The 14699-nt window shown below is 34.2% G+C and overlaps 3 protein-coding genes across 4 annotated transcripts; all 3 read right to left on the reverse strand.

Annotated features, from left to right (window-relative positions):
• Nucleotides 1–2599: 2599 nt before the first annotated feature.
• Nucleotides 2600–6756, reverse strand: LOC112728968 (pentatricopeptide repeat-containing protein At4g38010). Of its 2 annotated transcripts, XM_072210346.1 has the most exons (4): nucleotides 6617–6755; nucleotides 5622–5750; nucleotides 5128–5181; nucleotides 2600–4977 (listed from the first exon to the last, which is right to left on the reverse strand). In XM_072210346.1, exon 4 carries the CDS (start codon nucleotides 4524–4526, stop codon nucleotides 2757–2759), a length of 1770 nt encoding a protein of 589 aa, XP_072066447.1. In that variant the 5' UTR covers nucleotides 4527–4977; nucleotides 5128–5181; nucleotides 5622–5750; nucleotides 6617–6755; the 3' UTR covers nucleotides 2600–2756. The 2 variants fall into 2 exon arrangements, with proteins under 2 accessions (XP_072066447.1, XP_072066446.1); XM_072210345.1 differs by lacking the exon at nucleotides 5622–5750 and having other exon boundaries at nucleotides 6617–6756.
• Nucleotides 5831–7667, reverse strand: LOC112728969 (uncharacterized). The gene is made up of 2 exons (XM_072210348.1): nucleotides 7134–7667; nucleotides 5831–6874 (listed from the first exon to the last, which is right to left on the reverse strand). Exons 1-2 carry the CDS (start codon nucleotides 7555–7557, stop codon nucleotides 6540–6542), a joined length of 759 nt encoding a protein of 252 aa, XP_072066449.1. The 5' UTR covers nucleotides 7558–7667; the 3' UTR covers nucleotides 5831–6539.
• LOC140173000 (BTB/POZ domain-containing protein At5g03250-like) lies at nucleotides 7623–10014 on the reverse strand. The gene is made up of 4 exons (XM_072210347.1): nucleotides 9651–10014; nucleotides 9480–9549; nucleotides 8215–9399; nucleotides 7623–8126 (listed from the first exon to the last, which is right to left on the reverse strand). Exons 1-4 carry the CDS (start codon nucleotides 9746–9748, stop codon nucleotides 7692–7694), a joined length of 1788 nt encoding a protein of 595 aa, XP_072066448.1. The 5' UTR covers nucleotides 9749–10014; the 3' UTR covers nucleotides 7623–7691.
• Nucleotides 10015–14699: the final 4685 nt, after the last annotated feature.

Here is a 14699-nt window from a genome sequence, read left to right on the forward strand (position 1 = left end):
AAAGGCCACATGGGATCCAAACTAGAAATGAAGTGATCATGTGCCACATGCGTCTAAGGACATATTATCATAGCATTCCCAATACATTGATGTTGTTGGTCCCCGGTATCTTCTTTCAAATTGCCAGTTGTTGAAACAACTTCTTTGTACATTTTTGGGGTCTCTAATTCGATAAAAAGCTCGAGTAGTTTGTATTGGTAATCATGTTTTGATTTGAAGCCATGCTCAACTGAAACATTGCATGCCAAGGAAGAACAAAAATTTGAAACATCAAGGTCCTATATATACAACACTCTAAAGATGTTGATGGCAGTGGATACAACTGTTCTGTGTTCTGCAAGAGAACTTATCAAATGTTTTAACAGAAACTAAGCTAGTTGTTGCATTGAAATATAATAAAGTTTTGAATTAAGGGTATAGACAACATAGAATTATTCATGTTTGAGCATAGGATTATATGGGAAGAAGCAAGAGTAGGTTAGTTGAAAGTTGTTGTTTTGTGGTACAAAGTTTTTGCTTGAAATTAAAAGAATCTAGTAACGGCAAAGGGACTAAAGGATAAAAGGATGATTGTGTGATATGCAGTGATAGTTTGGGCAAACATCCACATCTTGGACCGCTAGCATGTAGAGTAGCTATCAACCACTATTTCATTGTTAGGTAAACATTGGTTTACATATTCTGCCTCACATTTGTTTTCTTAAGTTAAAAGGACTTGCATTATGTATCCTAGTGTGTCAAATTATATTCCCTTTTCTACGGTTTCTGATCAATTCTCTCTTGTATATATCTTGGATAAGGAAGATCTTCTTGTATTAAACAGCAATCTTATCTTCATGCTTCACCATATACAGCATTTTGGTATATGCAAAAATGCAATAGTCCAATTATGTAACAGAGCATAGTGCTGTTCCTTCTTTTGTACTTTGGTTTTATCCTTTTCTGTAAACAGAACATTGCCCCTCTTTCTTTTTTCTTTTTTTTTTTTTCCCTTCCAATGAGATTGTCACATGGTGCTTCCTGCTTCTTGCTTTGGTTGTTGGAGGGAGTGGGGATCAATATACTATCATATTATATAATAAAGAAAATAATTAATTAATTGATTGATGCATTTACTCGACTTATTATAAAGAAAACTCTGCATTTATAAGGATTCAAAAAGTGAATGTCCTTAGCAACCAAAACAACATAAGCCATTCCTTTTAAGGTACTATGAAAAGCTCAAACTTTCCAACTGAATAGTGATTGGTTTTCGACATTAATAATTAAAAATAAAAGATTGCATCACTAAATGTACATGATTGTATTAGATGAAGTATATTCATTGATATAATACAATTAAATGAGCTTCTGATTGTACTAAATCAATGAATAAAGTTTTATACATGATTAAAAATAGCTAATGTAGAACTAACTTGGGCTGGTTGAGTGGTGAGTGGTCAGCTCACTCGTCCACTTAAGCAAGTGTTGGGGGTTCGAATCGCGCCTTGTGCATGTAGTAACTCATTGGCTAGCGGCAGACCCTTAAATGGAGCTCAGATCCATGACGGATTAGTTCTTGACCTGTCGGGTTGGAGGAATCCGTGGGCAACCAAAAAGAAAAAAGATACACTTAGTGCAAGTGACAGTTGGTTGGTATAACTAACTCAGCTTTATCCAGTAACTAACTAACTAACTTGTCAATTAAGCAACTCAAATTCCCAACCGTCATTTGGAGTTTGTTGAGTTGGAAGGGCCACAAATATATATATCCAACGAGTTGCAGAAAGTGTGGAATTATATTTAAGTATTTAACATTATGAAAGTTATGCCCATGTCAATTGTATTGTCTGCAGTGTGCACAGACAAATAATTGCTAAAATACGAAACTTTCCCAGTTCCTACTTGGCCTAAAGAAAGTTGAAGAATGAAGAGTCACAAATAAGGGACAAGTAAACCAATACAATAACACTTTTTGGTGTAAAAAACTAAAACCCACTTTGAAGCCCAATAGGGCTATTTTTTTATGATAGGAATGAGTTTGGTTAAGAAAAAAGGTAAGGCCAATTTTTTTCAGAAAAAAAAAAAAAAAAAAAACAAAACTTCCCACAAAAGGAAACATCTCATAAAGAACAAGATGACCAGTTTAACTACATCATGTACTTAAGATATTAAAAAGTTAAATTTGAAGCTTAAAAAAATTTAATCTCCTATCATTTAAATGTGGCTATTAGATCACTTTAGTGGATAGTAATGCACTTAGTGTTGTCCAAGAAAATAGTATCTGCATAACTAAACATGATCTTCATTTAACAAAGCTATGATTTTCAGTGAACCATGTCAACAATTTCAGTTATTTATTTATTTCAAGTCTTGGATTCGCATGTCCATTACTCGGAAATATAAATCACGACTAAGTTGTTTTTATTCAAGCAAGTCTTTTTCAATTTCTACCACTCAAAGTGCAATCAATAAAGAAGTCTGCAACATTAGTGTATATTTTCTCTTGCGTACACTTGATGATAGTTGATTTTACTATAATAATCATAGTCATGATTCCACATAAATTGTACAATTCTTCCAAGAAAAACACGAATTGTGGAAAAAGACAAGGGCCATATTAGCAGGAATCCCTGATTTTATTTTATAACTTTTGCTAGAAATAAATTCATAGACCTCCACCAGTTTTTCGTTGTCAAAATTTCATTGATCAAAGACCATAAACAAAGCCTATACAAATAGAAACCGACAAACATAAACCAAGCCTAAGACAATAATCAAGAAAGGGTATCGATTTGATTCGCAAGTGTGTTTAACACTACACGTATATCCTCACTTTGAGGATGGTCATTATCTCCAACTAAAAATTCATGGCTTTTACCATCCACTCTTATAATGCTAGAACCTGGAACCTTGTTTATTCCTTTCTTTTTCATCTGTCTCCTCAAGCTTCTCACCTCGGTCCATTTCTTGCTCGCTGCATATAGATTCGATAGAAGAACGTATATACCGCTATCTTGGTATTCAAAATTTTGAAGTGATTTTAACATTTCTTGGGAGAATCCAACATTTTCATATGTACTGCAGGCACTTAAGAGAGCTCCTAGGATCTGCACATCGGGCGGCATTGGCATTGTCTTTATCAACTCCATAGCTTCCCCCACCAACCCAGCCCTGCAGAACAAATCAACCATGCATCCATAGTGTTCTAACCACGGTGAAATATTGTAACTTGGACTCGTCATCTGATTGAAAAGCCGACGACCTTCATCGACCAGGCCGGAATGGCAGCATGCTGTGAAAATGGCCAAAAACGTCACCTCATTAGGCCTGGTCCCAGATTCAATCAACTCTTCAAATTGTTTCAATGCTTCTTGTCCATGTCCATTTATTGCTAGGCCACCTATAAAGGCATTCCAAGTTCTGATATTCTTAGAAGGCATATCATTGAAGACACGCTGCGCCATCTCTATGCAACCACATTTTGCATACATGTCAACCAATGCTGTTCCTATATGAACATCCTGTTTGATGCAGCTGCAATCAATGTATTCATGGACCCATCTGCCATATTCAAGCAGCCCAAGACTTGCGGAAGCAGAAAGAACACTGGTCAGTATAACCCCATCAGGCTCAAAACCTGATGCCTGCATTTCATAGAACAGGTTAAGTGACTCATTTGGAAATTGACATCGCACCAATCCACCTATCATACTAGTCCAAGAAATAATGTCCTTCTCAGGCATCTCATCAAACACTTGCCTTGCATCAGCAACAGACTCACACTTCATATACATATCCATCAATGCATTGTCTACCACCAATTCCTTCCCATATGGACATTTAACTACCAACCCATGAACCCCTTTCCCTAAATTTAAACGACCCAGTTTCCCAATAGCCCCAAATATGCTAACAATAGTTGCCAAATTAGGCTCCACATCCATTCTCAAAAACAATGCAATGGCATCATCAAACAACCCAGCCTTCACAGACCCAGATATCAAACCAGTCCAAGACACCACATCTCTAATAGGCATCTCATCAAACACCTTGCAAGCACTAGCATTGTCCCCACAAATGTTGTACACATGCACAAGACTGTTCTGCACATACATGTCACACCACAAACCGTTCCTAACTACCACTGCATGCAACTGCCTAAGCTCAAAAATCCCAGAGAATCGAGCACATGATTTCAAAACAGCTGGGACAGTGAACACATCAGGAACAAACCCATTTTTGAAAACCCATCTATAGACAATAATTGCAGCCCTGGGTGAGTGGGAAGAAGCATAGCTGGAAATGAACAGGTTGCAAGGGAAGGAGCTCAAGCTCCAATCCAATTGCTTCAAGTAATTGCTGGTGTAATGAACATTGGTGACATGTTTACCAAAAAGATTTGCAACTTTGGCGACAACCAAGTCATTGGAAACAAGGGCAGAGGTCAATAATTGTGCATGAATTTTCTTGAAGGATCTCAAGTCCTTACATTTATCAATGAATTCCAACAGAACCCATTTCAGAGATTGCGTAGCCTTATTCATGCCAATCAAGAATGCTCAATGCTCAAACATGATTAATCATTTTTGCCATTACCAATGAATTATGTAATGACTAATATGAATGCTTTTTGTCAACTTTGCATTCTAAAAAGTAACAAGCAATAAAAACACGTTTTTGTGAATTCCTCGTCTCCTTGTTGCTATTTAAAATGGCCAAATGGGCCTTAATTGACGGATCTATGAAAAAGTTACCTGGCACTGCTGCTTCTTCCAGTGATAGTGTTGTGAACCATCCTCATTATTGGGCTTTTCCAGCAAATGCAACGCTGTATTTTACCGTTCAAGCTCGGCCTATTTCGGGGTTTGTTGCGACTGAGCAATTAGGCCATGTGTTGGTGCAGCTGCCGCCGCCTAGTTGTTCTTCTGATGGCCACACTAACTCTTGTTCTACTTTGGCTCCTAGTTTGAGCTCAGGAACCACTGTTAACCAATCCTAGTTTGGGGAAAGGGAAAAACTAAAATTAGAACATTTTAATTCATAATTCAATTAAAATAAAAAAGTTTAACAGTAGTGTTGTCCGTACTTAAACAAGTCAAAATAAGAATTCAAATGAACTAATCATATAGCAACTAAGCATCGCACCTGCTCGGATTTTCAATCTTGTCCCTCCCACTGCAAATAATGTCAAAAACCATCCTGCCAACAGATATTGCCACCGTTAGATCTCAAAAAATTTGTCATCACTGATTGAAGAGAGAACCACGAGTTCTACACACCAAAGCATTAAATATCTATTTAATTAGAAATTCAGAATGCTACCGGTATTACAGGCCTCAGAATTCAGAAATCATATATATATATATATATATATATATATATATATATAGCATTTACGGAATCCAGCTTAACTTGGACATTGTTCATTTTCAGTTCCAAAAGAGTAAAAATAAAAACTATAAAGTATGAAAATGTACCTAATTTCTATATGGATAAATATAGTCCGAGTTCAGTTCAACGTATTTGCTTCTAATTTTATCATGTTATAATTTATCATATTTCAGAATTTTAGAGCTTGCTGAGTTGTGGTAAAAATTTTCTGATACAGAAAACAAATAAATTACAACCAAATAATTTACTTGAGATTCGGAGCATAATTATCAGACTGAACCAGTAATTGAACCGATCATATGACTGAATAATGGGGTCACTCATTCAACTGGTGGATTACAGGTTGAATTGGTGGATTAGAGGTTGAATAGGTTGACCTGTTCATAATTTAAAAAAAAAATATATAAAAGGGCAAGGGCAAGAGCAAGAGCAAGAGCAACAGCCAACAACATTACAATTACAGCAAAATGGCAAATTAATTAGTATATCTAAAATTCAAAACTTAAAATCAATTTTATGATTACAATTACAGCAATAACATTACAATAACATTACAATTACACCTAAATCAACTTTATAATTACAGGAACAACATTACAATCACAGCAACAGCAAGATGGAAAATTAACCAGCTTATCTAAATTTTAAAACCTAAAATCATCTTAATTATTACAATTACAGCAACAACACTAGAACTACACCTAAATCAACTTTATAATTACAATTACAGCAACAGCAAAAAAAATTAATTAGCTTATCAAAAATTCAAAACCTAAAAAAACTTCATTATTAAAATTATAGCAAACTGGAAAATGAATTGATTGGGTGAAGAAGAAGACAAAAAGCTGTGAACTAGGAAAGGGAGGAACTAGTGAAAATTGGAAAAGTGGGAACCGGGGGAAGACAGGGACTCACAACGGCGGCAATAGCGAGGCCAGGAAGAGACGACCACGAACCTGGGCGAGTTGCTGCCTGCTTCGTGGCCCACTTAGTTATAGCATTATAGCATCATAAATATGTCCACAGTTACTTGTTTCAGGAACTATATATGTTACCAGTTTATCATTTCTGACTAATTTCACAAAGCTAAGCAATTAAGCATTATTGAACCATTCATAAGGATTCTTGATTCATAAACTAATATCACAGATGCAAACTCAAATTCTCTACACCCTTGGAACGGTAGAACCCATCAAGGAAATGCAAAGAACAGAAGACGGCGGAACAGAGTACAGAGAAGAACCTTGAGGAAAGGCGAGGGTACCCAGAGAACAGAGAAGAACAGAGCTGGTCACGACGAGGAAAGGCGGACGGCAGAACAAAACACGGCGGAACAGAGCAGCGGTGCGACAACGATCCAAAGAGGCGAAAGCTACGACCAGAGACGCGACGCGTGGTGGCGGCGGAAGATACGAAACTGCAGTGCCACTGCCAGCTGCCTGCTGCAGTGCCAGCTGCCTGCTGCAGTGCCAGCTGCGGCGGAGACAATAAGCGCCGGCAGCTGAGTTTAGATGATGAGAAGACCAAGAGGGAAGAGTCGGATCCAGATCCGGATTTAAATTGGTTAAATGGTTTGAATTAAAAAACTAAACTATAAAATTGATGCAATTTGATTTAGATTTTTTTTATTTAACTGATTTTTTTAAATAGTTTGGTTTGGATTGGATTTAAAATCCATAATCTAGATTTTTTTGCACACCCCTAGAATCGTGGGAGTGAGTGAATGAGTAAGGGTCGAGAGAGAGAGTGAGAGACTAGACCTTGGAGGGTGGATAACGCCGCTGATGCCTGACGACGTGGAGGAGCTGAGCGGCTGTGAGAAAGAGAGTGGAGGGTGGAGAGGGACTGAGTCTTTTTTTTTTTTTTTTTGTCAGGGACCCAGGCCAATACTGGCCCAGACCCAAAGAATCTCCAAGCCCACAACCCGACCCGGAAATCAAACCTGCGTTTCCCTCTCCATTGCAGCAGCTTTTCCTCAGCAAACCAACAAGATGATCGGAAGCATCCCGGCGAGGCGGAGCTCTGATCGTCGACATCATCTTCGAAGCTCGAAGCTCCTGAATCAGTAGTGGACGCAGTAGCCATCATCCCCTCATCACCCGTGTATCTTACTAATACAATAACACTTTTTGCGGCAAAAATTAAAACCCACTTTGAAACCCATGCATTAGGCCTATTTTTCATGAGAATTAAGTTAAGAAAAAGGCAACGCGAACAATTTCTTTTTTTTACATGATGCACTTAGGATATTTAAAAGTTGATTTTTTTTCCATTCTCAGTCGGCGCAATAGTACATCATATATGTTGATATTGCAACACTAGCAAGACCTTTTTCTAAAGAAGATTCTTTGGAAAATGTTCCAACCTCTCTTACTCTTAGCTAGCTTATGGAGCTCTTTCCTAATACAGGTGCATTCCTTTTCAAGCTCTGAGACACGTTCCCTCAAGTTTCCACCACCTTGTTGCTGTGAAGGGTCTACTTGACCATTATTCGCACTCCTTAGATGGCCAAGATTATTTCCATTAAGGCTGTTTTGTTGTTGTGCGTTCTCAAAGTTATTTGTGTCATCAAATAACCAGCTAGATATTGATGTTCTGAGTCTAAGCTGTTCAAAGAAGAGGACCTGCACAATTACTCTGAGTGGCAATCTCTCATTTTGTGCTGCATGTGTGCTTGCTTCCAATGACAGCTTTTGGCAGTTCATGAGTCTACAGAATTGCTCCCTCTCCGAATCAACTAGCCAAGGATGTGCCTGTATTAGTTGTCATAGACCAATGTGTTACATTATAAATATCAACATATATATCACCATGTATATTTAGATTGCAACATGGTGTTACCTTGAGATACACATCTATAGCATGATATAAACCATCATCTATAGGCCTAGCATATTCTGGAATTGCAGTTGCAAGGGCCTGAAACTTTGGCAATTTGAAATTTACATCAAGAGCTACCTCAGCAAGATATGCATCTACCAAGTTGGCTACTATTGTCATAGGTGTTAGTGAATCAGCTGCACTCGCCAATGGCCCTTCTTCATGCATGCTTATGCACGGAGTAGTTGATGCAGTTGCAGGCAAGTATATGGACAGAAAATGATCTATAATCCTCTGAATGCAATCTGTATCGTAAAGTGTCTCAGCCGGTTGCCCCATGTTTGGAATCAGAAGATCAACAAGAATGGCTTGTTCAAGTTGAGAGCCAATCCTTTTCTCCAAAGTGTCTATGCATGACTGACTTGCATGCAGAAGCATAGCTGTTCTTAGCATTCTAAGCAAATACTTGGAAGGTGTTACACCTTTCTTACTTGGAAGCATTCCCACAATTTCTTCAACCATATCTCTTTGATCTGCTTCAGAATTTGTCCCTTGATTCACATCATTGTTGTTGTTCTTTTCCTTGAAGCTTGATTGCCTATTCATCAAGGGTACATATCTTGTAATATAACGTATCAAGGACCCTGCAATATTCTCAGGTTTCATACCTTTTGCTTCGAGGGACAAAATTAGTCTCTTGTATAGTGGTAAACTCAACAATGATAGATCCTCATACCACCAATCATCACCTTTGGTTTGTGATTTATCTTTTTCATTCAAGGAATCAGCTTCAGCCATTGTGGGCTTAGGGTCGGGACATGCCTTGAGGGTCAAGAAATCAATGCATCTGGAAACTATGTTGAGTTGTTGTGCATAAGACATAACCTCTTCACATGATTGCAGAGCTTTTATTGTGTCTAGCCAATTGCTGAGAACTTGATTGAGAAAAGACTCTGTATGTCCAATGAGGTTGGATTCCCCATAGTTTTCATTCATTTCTAGATACTCTGCTGCACATCTTAGAGGTACTACATTAGAAGCCACGACTTCGATTAGTACGCCATAGCAAAACCTTGTTACAAGATCGAATGTTTTGTCTCCTCCGGGGACATCATGGAGTTGCAAAACACAGCTTGCTCCTTCCTCCTCCTTGGAGGAGTCATTGATGAGTTTCTTGAGCAATCCACTTCTAGAAAGCAATGGGAACTGCATGCGTGCATCAAGCTTTACATATTAATGAACAAACATAAGGTGTTGCATGAAATTAAAGCATATTTGGCATGCACCTTGTGGAGGAAAAAAGTTACTTGGCCTACTTCAATGGTAAGATCACTTGGGAGCCCCGTTGTACAATGCCTACAAAATTAACACATATTGGACTATGGATATTGAGCATTTTAACATACATTTTGATCTGTGATTCTCATGTCTGTAACAATTAATCGAAATAAAATTACCAAGATTGGCCTTCTCGACGAAATGCATCAGAAGATTTAGATCCAAGCCTCAAGAGGGCCTCCATGTTATGTTGTAGGAAGAAGAGAAAAAAGAACATTCAAGAGAATAGTAGAATGGAAAGAGGGAGCATGCATAGTGCAATTAGTTGCTGGTGTTGCTTAGCTAGATGATCCATTATTGTGATTATGGTCCAAATTAAACACAAACATGTAGCGAGTCTATAGCTCATAACTGAAAACGTAACCAACCCGAAACTAATGCTTAGCTTACGCACTTCAATTGCCTTCATCATCTTCAATAATTCTTAATCGCTTAAAAAGCCACGTAATTACCTTGATTCTTATATATGCATGTAAAATTTCAATTAAAATTAATTAACAACAAGCAGAAGTGAACTTTATCCCCTAGTAATTACATATGGTCCAAGTCACGAATCTGCCTCCGATCCGTTGCCTTTGTCCTTGACTAATCATTAGTACATGAAATATATTTTATTGCAATCAATTAGCATCTGTTTCCGTCCTCTAGAAGGTGCAAATAGATACTTCTTAATTGTAACAATTCAAGTGGTCAAGCACTTGGTTTTGCATCACTATGTAAAGCTACACATGCATATTTACAATCTTCTTGTATTTGTTTCACCAGTTAATTAATTAATATGGTGTCGTAGCTTTTGATTATTTTGAATTGTAATATTACCTGCACAAACATATTAAGTCTCTGTTATTTTTTTATATCAATTTATCATGCTTACTTTCAACATAGTATGAAAAATCTATTATATATTATATATGTTACTAATATTACAACTAAAATATATTATATATTATTCTTTTATTGTAATTAAAATAATTTTTTTAATTAAAAAATTCTCTCTTTTTCTTTTTTTTTTTTTATTTTTTTTTCATTCATTTTTTTTCTTATATATTATTGTTAATAACTAATTATTAATTTGATAATCAAATGAACATTTGATTCTAATAATTTTTATTGGGTCAAGGCTTGAGATGTCAAATGACCACTTTACCTTCATCATAGCTAGACCCTCTTTGATCGCAAACCTAATTATTATTATTATTATTATTATTATTATTATTATTATTATTATTATTATTATTATTATTATTATTGGATGTCTACTTCCATACTTAGATTATATTAGTGAAGGGAATAAATAATATAATGGACTTGTTTACTAGGGATTCAGAAAGCTAATATTGGGGATTTTATTTTAAAATCATGCATTTTTTTTTCTTCTTTTGTCTTTAGGTATATACTCGGACCTTATTGTTATCAAAAGTCTGACTAATTTATCTTATTAAGAAATCAATTATATTTTCCAACACAAATATATACACACTAAGCTCGTCCATCGAGAATCAGACACTGTTCTATATCTACTATTCAATCAAAACTGATAATAAAAAGAGGAATGAATACCTAATTCGGTCTTTTTTTTTTTATAGACGTTGTGATTTTTGTTCAAAAATAAAGGACAAATTAATTTTTATTTCATATTTTTGTGAGACGTTGTGAATCTTTCATCATTTTCCCTAATTAAAATAGATGGAAATTGTCTATGTGTCAGTTAAGTAGTTAATGTTGCTAATATGGAGGTTAACATTCTATTAAGTTTTACGTTGGCCACTAGAAAATGGACAGAAATTAATCTGTCCTGCTTTAAAAACCTAAAACTACGTCATTTTGGGTTTTAATCAATGTTTCATTAGAGAATAGACAGGATCGATCTGTTCCGCTTTAAAAACCTAAAATTATGTCGTTTTTGGGTTTCAATTCATGTTCCATTAGGAAATGGATAGAGGTCGATTTGTCCTGCTTTAGAAACCAAAACTACGTTGTTTTTAATCTTCACTGAAACAAAATGGTTTGAAAGTGATTCTATGCAGCTAACTCTCACTCTTCTCTCAACCCAAATATAAACCCTAGGAGACCATGATTGGTAGTGGAGAGTGTTGTTCATCATCAAATCAACGAAGTAGAGACAATTCAGGCTGGAACTTGAATTCTAGTGGGAGCGTTGGAGCTCCGAGAAAAAGAAAATGAATTCTCAGGGACGATGAAGAATTCAGACATATTATTCTTTCACTGCCCATATTTCAAGGTACTTATTTAACGTTTAGCTAATTTTTGGTTTTTAATTTCTATTCCATAGATGCTAATAAATGTTAAACATTTTCGTAAACTGAAAAATGGCATTGCAACTTCTTTGCATGATTAGATGATTATATTACTTCATGTGGTGAGGATGATAATAAGGTTGTCTTGGGCATCAAAGCAGAAGCAGAATCGATTGGAAGGTCATGGTTATGTGGTGGATAACAAAGTTAATGAGTTGGAAGAAAGATTAATTGGTTTGGAAGATCAGTTACATGAGTGTAGATTGAAAATAGGTGAAATTAGATGTATTATGTATGGGTTTAATTTGTTAGCATTTCTTGGTGGGATTATAATTGCAAGCTTGTTAAGAGCAACTGTATAGAATTTCGATAGTTAAATTTTGTTATTTTCTAGAGTTGAGTTGTGAACAATACTTTTGATAATGAATGAAATAAGAATTATCGTGGTGAATTTGTAAAATAAGATTTATTGTGGTAAATTTGTAAAGTTTTGGTTTCTAAAGCGGGACAGATCGACCCGTGTCCATTCCCTAATGGAACATGGATTGAAACCCAAAAATGACGTAGTTTTATGTTTCTAAAGTGGGACAGATCGACCCATGTCCATTCTTAATGGAACATGGATTCAAACCCAAAAACGACGTAATTTTATGTTTCTAAAGCGGGACATATGGATCCTTATCCATTTTTTAATGTCCAATGTGAAACTTAACAGAGTGTTAACTTCTACATCAACAACGTTAATTGACATGTAGACAATTTTCATCTGCTTTAGTCAGGGAAGATAAAAAAAAGACCGCGACGTTTTATAAAAGTATGAGACAGAAATCGATTTGTTATTTTTTTAGATAAAAATCGCAATGTCCATAAAAAAAACAAGAATTGAATTAGGTGTTTACTCATAAAAAAAACTTCACAGATATCATCCATATCCAAATAATTTCTTGAATTTTGAATGCATCAATTTTGTTTAAACGATGAGTTTTTCTTATGTTGATTGCTTTTAAATTCAATAGTAATTTTTATTATGGGGATGGAACAAGTTATTCCATTATACTATATATTTATGGCCATTTATTCCGAGACACGCATTTAAAGTATGTTGTGAAGATGTTTGTTTTGTTCAGTGGGATTTTAGGGCATGTGATATATAGTACTGCCTTAATTGGTCTGACTCCTCTCACCGTATATATACAGTTAGTTATACGCAGGATATATACACGTACACTGAAAAAGAAAATAGACGCTTCTGTTCCGTATTGTTGTTGCCTTGGGCCCCTCTTCCACAGACCCTGTGATGCCTACCTCTACTACCCTAACTATCATTTTTTAATATCTAAATAAATATTTATCAGATATTAAATAATAAAATTTCACAATAAAAATATGGAATTTAAATATTAGATTAAGAATTATATTAAAATGTAATAATACTATTAATAGTACCAATATAAAATTTGAAAAAGAATAAAATTATGAAATAACACATCACATAGGCTCTCTAACTCTAGACTCTGCCTACCTAATTAACTTTGATGAATTTCATCCCCCTTGGCGGTGCGGCGCTGCTTGCATTTGATTGATACTTTTAGTTACTTCTTCTTCTTCAAGAGTCGACCATAAATGGAAAGAAAAATGTTGAGTAATAATCATGTATAAGCTCTTCCAATGTATTAGTATATAAAATATATTATGTGTATATTAAAATTAATTATTAAAATTAATTATTAATATAATTATATATTAAAATATAAATATATAATTAAAATAAACTAATAAATTATATATATTTTTATATATAAATACTAACTAGTAATTAATTCTAATGTATAAATAATATTTTTGTTAGTATATATATACTAATATGATATTTTGAAATTAATTACTATGAAATTTTGAATCCAACTAGCATTATAATAATCTAATTATAAAGCATTAATGCTAATAAAAATTATAAATATTATATTTGTATATTAAAATTAACTATTAAAATTAGTTATTATTATATATTATTTATATATAAATACTTATTATTTAATTTATTTTTAATGTATATTTTATAATTTAATATATATTTTATACTAGTGATTAATTTTAATTTACACGTAATATAACCATAAAAATTATATTATAGTGAACAAACCTAACTTAAACTATATTATTTAAAATTCAATAGACATAAAATTATTAGTTAAAACAAAACGAAAAAAGTGATAAATATATATTGATATACTACAATAGTGTACTACGAATCAACTTTATGCAGTAAAAGTTTGCTGTTCAAACAGAACAAAAAACGAGAGTAAATAAAAGTGTATATTATTAATGATTGATTTTAGTTTTCTCAAACTATTACTAGTATTGCTGTATATGTATCAATATCTAGCCAACTCATTCAGGTTAAATGTATGTTCTAATAATGCCGTTGTTATTAACTACATCTGGCATTATTATTCCATATATATATGATTTGACTATTTATGTTTCAAGAAAGCAAATTAAAGGGTCAATACAAATCGGAAATGGGGGACAAAAACACAGTTGAGCTTGAATGTTTTTGTACCGTGCATGAAATGTAACCTCATGGGTCTATTAAATGAAAAAGATCAGACAAATGTCATTTAAACCTTAGAAGATAAATATGTATTTGACACCAACAAGATTTAATTTAGGAAAAGTACAGGGTATTAATATATTATTTGTGAATTTACTGTTAATTATAATTAATTATTATATTTTAAATATATGTATAAAAAAATATATTTAAAAAATATATATAAAAGATATTTTTATTAGACACAGCTATAAAAAATATTTTTTTATTAGACACATTTACAAAGATACTTTCATTAAATACAGTCATAAACAAGAGTTAGCAAAAATTGACATAAATACTATTAGTAACGTAAC

The sequence above is a fragment of the Arachis hypogaea genome, chromosome 12, assembly GCF_003086295.3.
Source record: "Arachis hypogaea cultivar Tifrunner chromosome 12, arahy.Tifrunner.gnm2.J5K5, whole genome shotgun sequence".
Lineage (NCBI taxonomy): Eukaryota > Viridiplantae > Streptophyta > Magnoliopsida > Fabales > Fabaceae > Arachis > Arachis hypogaea.

Bases quoted from the DNA above. Each gene is read 5' to 3' on its own strand.
- LOC112728968 (XM_072210345.1), bottom strand. From the start codon at position 4,526: ATGAATAAGGCTACGCAATCTCTGAAATGGGTTCTGTTGGAATTCATT.
- LOC112728969 (XM_072210348.1), bottom strand. From the start codon at position 7,557: ATGAAAAATAGGCCTAATGCATGGGTTTCAAAGTGGGTTTTAATTTTT. The intron at 6,875-7,133 runs GTCTAGTCTCTC...ATCTAAACTCAG, and splicing joins GGCGTTATCCACCCTCCAAG to CTGCCGGCGCTTATTGTCTC.
- LOC140173000 (XM_072210347.1), bottom strand. From the start codon at position 9,748: ATGTTCTTTTTTCTCTTCTTCCTACAACATAACATGGAGGCCCTCTTG. The intron at 9,400-9,479 runs GTGCATGCCAAA...GCACGCATGCAG, and splicing joins TAACTTTTTTCCTCCACAAG to TTCCCATTGCTTTCTAGAAG. The intron at 8,127-8,214 runs GTAACACCATGT...CAACTAATACAG, and splicing joins CTATAGATGTGTATCTCAAG to GCACATCCTTGGCTAGTTGA.